Below are 5683 nucleotides of genomic sequence, written 5' to 3'. Positions count from 1 at the left end.
AAAACATTGATTATCGATATTAGCCATATCACTATCTAATTTCGTCACCCTGGTAGCCCTTTAACTGCTGCCGTACTTTACTTGTCAAGTTAGTCTCAAGTCTCAAGGTACGGCCACATGCAAGTCGCTCGTCGCTCGTTTGTAGCGATAAATCTAGTCAAGTGACCCTATTTTTAATTTTCCTCGACTCAAAAAAGCAGTGTCAAGCCGCCGCGTCGAACAGCAGCGTCAAGATGGCTGCTTGCAGGAATGATCTTTTTTGGTCTTGGAAGCTGATTTCTTAATCTCATTTAGCAGCAGTCGAAAATGAAAAAAAAAAAATTCGAAATTGAATAGGTATTTTTTTTCCAGCTCAACATTTTCAGCTTTATCACTATATGTCACGTGACCAGAGGGCCTACTCCGAAATTCAAAAGTCGTCCCTTTCACTCTCGTATTTAATAGAATAAGTGTCAGAGGGGCGGAACGACACGAACTTCGATTTTCAAATTTCGTAGTAGCCCCGCAGATTTGACGCTGGAAACGAGCGTCGAGCGACTGCATGTGGCCGGCCTTAACGTATAGGAACCCGCAGTACGAGTGGTCTGTTTTTTGTCACTTGGTCGGTTTTTTGATATCTAGTGACATTTTCGGTTTTGTACAATTCCGTTTTTTGGTGAGTTTTGTTTGGGGCCGGAGCTAGTAGGTAGTATTTTTTTTTAAATATGATGGCAACACTGAGCTTGGCAAACTGGCAGGCGGCAGCCACTGGCAGGCAGGCCAGCCAATCCAGCCCAAAATCCAGCCATTAAGTTGAATTGAAATATGGCGGACGAAGACGCAGCGGACAGCCTAATAATCTAGTTTTATATTTTTGAACATTAATAAATAGCATTTTTTACCCCTGCAATACAATTATTTTATCGTTTCATCGGACTTTTGTGTAACTGTGAGTGATAATTACCTTCGGGATACGATGAACACTTGTGCCCTAGTAACTGTCATCACTCTCGCCCATTTCCTTTGTGAACTAAATTGCCTTTTTTATAAGTGTCCGCGAAGTTTTGCTGTACTATGATTTACAGTTGAGAAGATAATTTTACTTATATGGTTTAATTTTCTCTATCAATGCTCATAAAGTGTATTAGGTGACCGTAAACCGAATTACAGGAGGAAGTAGTGCTAGTGATAGAAGCCGGAATCTGGTTAGATATTGAGCATATAAGTGCGATTTAGTAGTTTGTGAAATCCGGTGCTTATAATGAAATAATGGTTGAAATAGGCGCACCCCCGCAGCCTGCCGAAGAGATATTAGAAAGCTGTGAATGGTACTGGGGCGATATCACAAGGTAAGCTTCCTTAATAAAAACGTAAGCTACATAACTTGTACAAAAAGCATAATTATTCATTAATTAAGCAGTCTTACTAAATAAATAACTCAAAAATGCAATTCTTTGTTATTCATGATCATAATCCTATTTAAAGTAAAATAGATAAATGACCCAAGAAAAACTACACTGTACCTACTTGTTCCAACATGAAAATTATGTTAGTCATTTTCCTATTGTTAGGTTAAAGATTCAGCAAATGCTGTTTAATTAGTATTATGCAGTAACATTGAAATAAGTCTTAATTTTCAGAATATTTTGCTCACATTTACATCATTTAATTTAGATAGGATAAGGTTAGTTATAATTTTATATAATATTATATTAACTACATAAGTGTTTAATATTTTAATGTAGTGGTGAGATGATGTCAATCACTGTCTTTATCCTTTATAGGTTAATACTCAAAGATTGGACAAGCAATCCAGTTCCTTATCTCTTTGATTCTTAATACTTGATATAGATTTTTGTGTCAGTGTACTTGCTGATATGAAAAAATGTGATACCCAATGCTTAAAACTTACCAAATTAAAATTATTGGCCTTAACATTTTTGTTCTGGACAGAAAAGTGAAATGAGAAATTTAAAAATTAGTTGTTTTATATATTTCAGCCTTTCATTACAATAATTAGTGGATCCCATTGGGATTGAGTAACATAGTAGTTGTATTAGTAGTTGATTAACTTCAAAAAACCATGAGGTGTGTACATCACCCAAGAATTGATTGCACAAAGATTACTATAAATTATTCATCCCTTACATCATTCAGCAAATCAAAAATCATGCATTCAGTAGTCCAACCCTTTTTAGGGTTCTGTAGCCAAAATGGCAAAAACAGAACCCTTATAGTTTTGCCATGTCTGTCTGTCAGTCCATCCGCAGCTTTGCTCAGGGACTACTATCAATGCTAGAAAGCTGTAATTTTGCACAAATATATATGTAAAGTATGCTGACAAAATGGTACAATAAAATTTTTTTTTTTTTGCAGTACCATAGACGTAAAGTGGGGTTAGTTTTTTTCTCATCCAACCTTGTAGTGTGGGGTATCGTTGGATAGGTTTAAGCACTACTATTACTAGGTAGTAAGCAGAGAGCGGAATTCTCATGCCAAAAATCAAATGTCAATAGAGTTGGAACATTGAATTTTATAGACTATCGATAAGTTATGTATATTTACGAAGCTTGTCTTTATTTATTTACTAATTAAAATAGTCCTTAAATCCATATTTAAGCAAAAAATTTATAAAAATATGATAGTGTAAGAAAACAAAATTTGCAAATATTTTTTTAACTTCCTATCATTATGAACCTGTTGTTAATAATAATTAACAGCAATAAATAAAGAATATCATTTAAATATAAGACAACATCAAATCATAATTATAAAAACTACTTAACTTTACTTAGTATTGCATTATAAGAGGTTAATGTTAAAAGTCAAATTGCTAAAATGTAACATTCCAACTCGATTGACGTTTGATTTTTGCCATGTGAATTCCGCTCTCTGGTAGTAAGTATATCAAACTGACAAGGAAAACTATAAAGGTTCAGTTTTCTTGAGAATTATTAGTAGTTTAAGAGTAATTAACAGCCCAAGGTATAAAATATACCTGAACTTGGAATATTCCGTACAAAATACGATATCAGAAAAATATTACTTAATTTTTTTCGTAATGGCTATGGAACCCTATTTCGGGCGTATCCGACATGCTCATGGCCGGTTTTGTATTGACATTTTTCTTATTTCATGATATGATGTAACAAAGGAAATAAATGACACCTCATCTAGGGGCCATCCAAGTTTGGACACAAGGACAATTTGATTGTGATTTTTATAGTAATAAATGTAACAAAGTTCCATATATAAACAAATAAATCATTCTTTTTTTTTTTTTTATTCAACTGGATGGCAAACGAGCAAGATATTTCTTTATTTCTTTCTATCATAACTGCAGAACTTCCCAAGAAATTATATGGCATCTGTAAATTTTTGCAGGATATGCTAGTGTCCAAACAAATTCTAATTAGTCTCTCAGTTATTTATTCTGTGACTTCCGTAAGAACATATATTTTAATGGCTGAAAGCATAAGCTCTAATGAACGTTTTTTTTGAGTTAATTTCAATTTCGGTTCTTTTACCTTTTCATTGTACTTGTAGTGTCTACTCTTGTGTCTGATATCCTGTCAATCGCTCAAAGGTTAACTGGAAAAGATCCCTTTTAGGGATAAGTTGGCCTTTGTACATCTTATTATCCTGTGTTATGTTATTTTCATGTGTTTTATGTACAATAAAGAGTTTTACAATACAATACAATACGTAAATTAGTATTTCTAGTTACAAAAAAACATTTTTTTTCGTACAAATTAATTCGGCACGCAATGTATCGGTAACAAAGCTAACAACTGACACTAACATTTGCGGCCTCTGAAAGTGCTCTGAAACGTCAAATAAATGTTTCCATTACATTACTGCTTGAGAAAATTAAAAATAAATTAACAACTCTCCATTAGTAATTGTTAATTAAAATTCATGTTCTTATGGATGTCACACATTGTATAATGTATCGGAAAATAGGGGGACAGTACTTTTTAGCACGGCGTCACGTCATGGGCACTAGAATTTTGATGCACTTCATCTTTGTAATTTTGTTGGGTCGAAAGGGCCGCGATCCTATTTACGTGGTTGTATATGAACAACATCTCACCGCGGCACCCGCGTACGACTCGACTCGCGCCAGCCGTCGGTACTTCTTGTATCACAATGAATGGTATTTTATGTCAAAAAAAGTAAATGTAGTCATCAGGTCTATATCGCCTGGTCTAAAACTGTTTTGCATAATTTTTTTCGTAACTTTTTTTTGCATAACAATGTTTCATCGAATAATTGAAATGTCGAAAAATGTTTGGTCGAAATTGTCTTTAATAACATTTTTTGGTTGAAAAATTGTTTAGTAGGTATTTTGTCAACAAAATTTTACACAACAATTATAGACCAAAAGAGCTTTAGGAAAAAAAATATAAGCAAAAAAATCTTTATGCTAAAAAATAAGTATGCCATACAATATTATACCAAACAATTTTGACCAAAAAATTTTAAGACCTTGCAAAGGGCACCCGTAGTCAACTCATCAACATTAACTTCAATGTCAAGCCTACTATCATAAAATCTTGTCTGTTCGTAAGTCTGCTCATTTTCAATTTTTTTTTTTCAGGGATGAAGCAAATGAAAAACTGAAGGATACTTCTGATGGTACTTTCTTAGTTCGCAATGCTTCCAATAAAGGCAATGGATACACATTAACAGTACGGAAAGGAGGAACCAACAAGTTGATCAAAATCTACAATGAAGATGGGCGCTATGGATTTTGTGAGCCTTTCGAGTTCCACTCTGTGGTGGAGCTGGTCAGATTTTACACACAATATTCGCTTGCACATTGCAATCGAAATCTGGACATCACCCTTACATACCCACTATCACGACCACAGGAGAATGATGGAGGAGAAAATATTAATGATGAGACTCTTGAAACCCGATACAAAGAAATCCACAAGGAATATGTCCTCAAAACGCGCAACTTTGATGAATGTTCTGATAAATACATGAGGCTTAGGGAGGAAGTAAAGTTCAAAAAGCAGGCCCTTGATGCATTCAAGGAGACTGTTAAAGTCTGTGAAGAGCATCTCAAATTGCAAGACAAAAAACAGTCTGAAGCTCACCCACATGAGAAAAAAGATCTTATAGAAAACAATAAGCAGTTAATATCTAGAGTCAATAGCCTCAAGCAAGCAAGAATCCAGTTGCACAACATACTTCGGAGCACTGTTGAAAATAATTTGATACTTGAAAGAGAAATCACTAAACTCAAACCAGAAATTGTAAATCTCTTCAAGATAAAGGATCGCCACAAACTGTAAGTTTACTAATAAAACTATACAAATTAAACAAAAATAACATTATTTTAAACAAATTTTACACATAAACTGGAAATGACAAAATAAATGATATGGGACATAACAGCCAAGTTAGACAGGCTTTCAAGTAAAGGTCTCATCTAGCTTTTTCCAGGTCCTGGGTTGCTCAAAATACAAATCAAGACAACAGCAAATGTTTATACATTATTTATTATATCTTTATTAATATTCTTTATTATATTAAAAATATTTCAGATGGCTTCAGAAGCGTGGCAAAACTGAGGAATACCTACAAGTTTTAGAAGAAGATAATATTCACAGACTGGAAGAATTGTATGCACATAGAGAAATGATCACTTGGAAAGTGATAACTGTACTCGAGAGATAGCAGAAAACTATTGAAT

At 33.9% G+C, this 5683-nt stretch overlaps 1 protein-coding gene across 1 annotated transcript; it reads left to right on the top strand.

Annotated features, from left to right (window-relative positions):
• The first annotated feature begins 786 nt into the window (after positions 1 to 786).
• On the top strand, positions 787 to 5681 carry LOC141428508 (phosphatidylinositol 3-kinase regulatory subunit gamma-like). Its single transcript, XM_074088501.1, is given in 4 exon segments — positions 787 to 1328; positions 4580 to 5278; positions 5535 to 5646; positions 5649 to 5681. Coding segments are annotated over 4 exon segments (924 nt in total). The 5' UTR covers positions 787 to 1248.
• Positions 5682 to 5683: the final 2 nt, after the last annotated feature.

The sequence above is a fragment of the Choristoneura fumiferana genome, chromosome 6 (genome assembly GCF_025370935.1).
Source record: "Choristoneura fumiferana chromosome 6, NRCan_CFum_1, whole genome shotgun sequence".
Classification (NCBI taxonomy): domain Eukaryota; kingdom Metazoa; phylum Arthropoda; class Insecta; order Lepidoptera; family Tortricidae; genus Choristoneura; species Choristoneura fumiferana.
The sequence above is the reverse complement of the archived record's forward strand: the minus strand, read 5'-3'. Positions and strand labels throughout refer to the sequence as shown.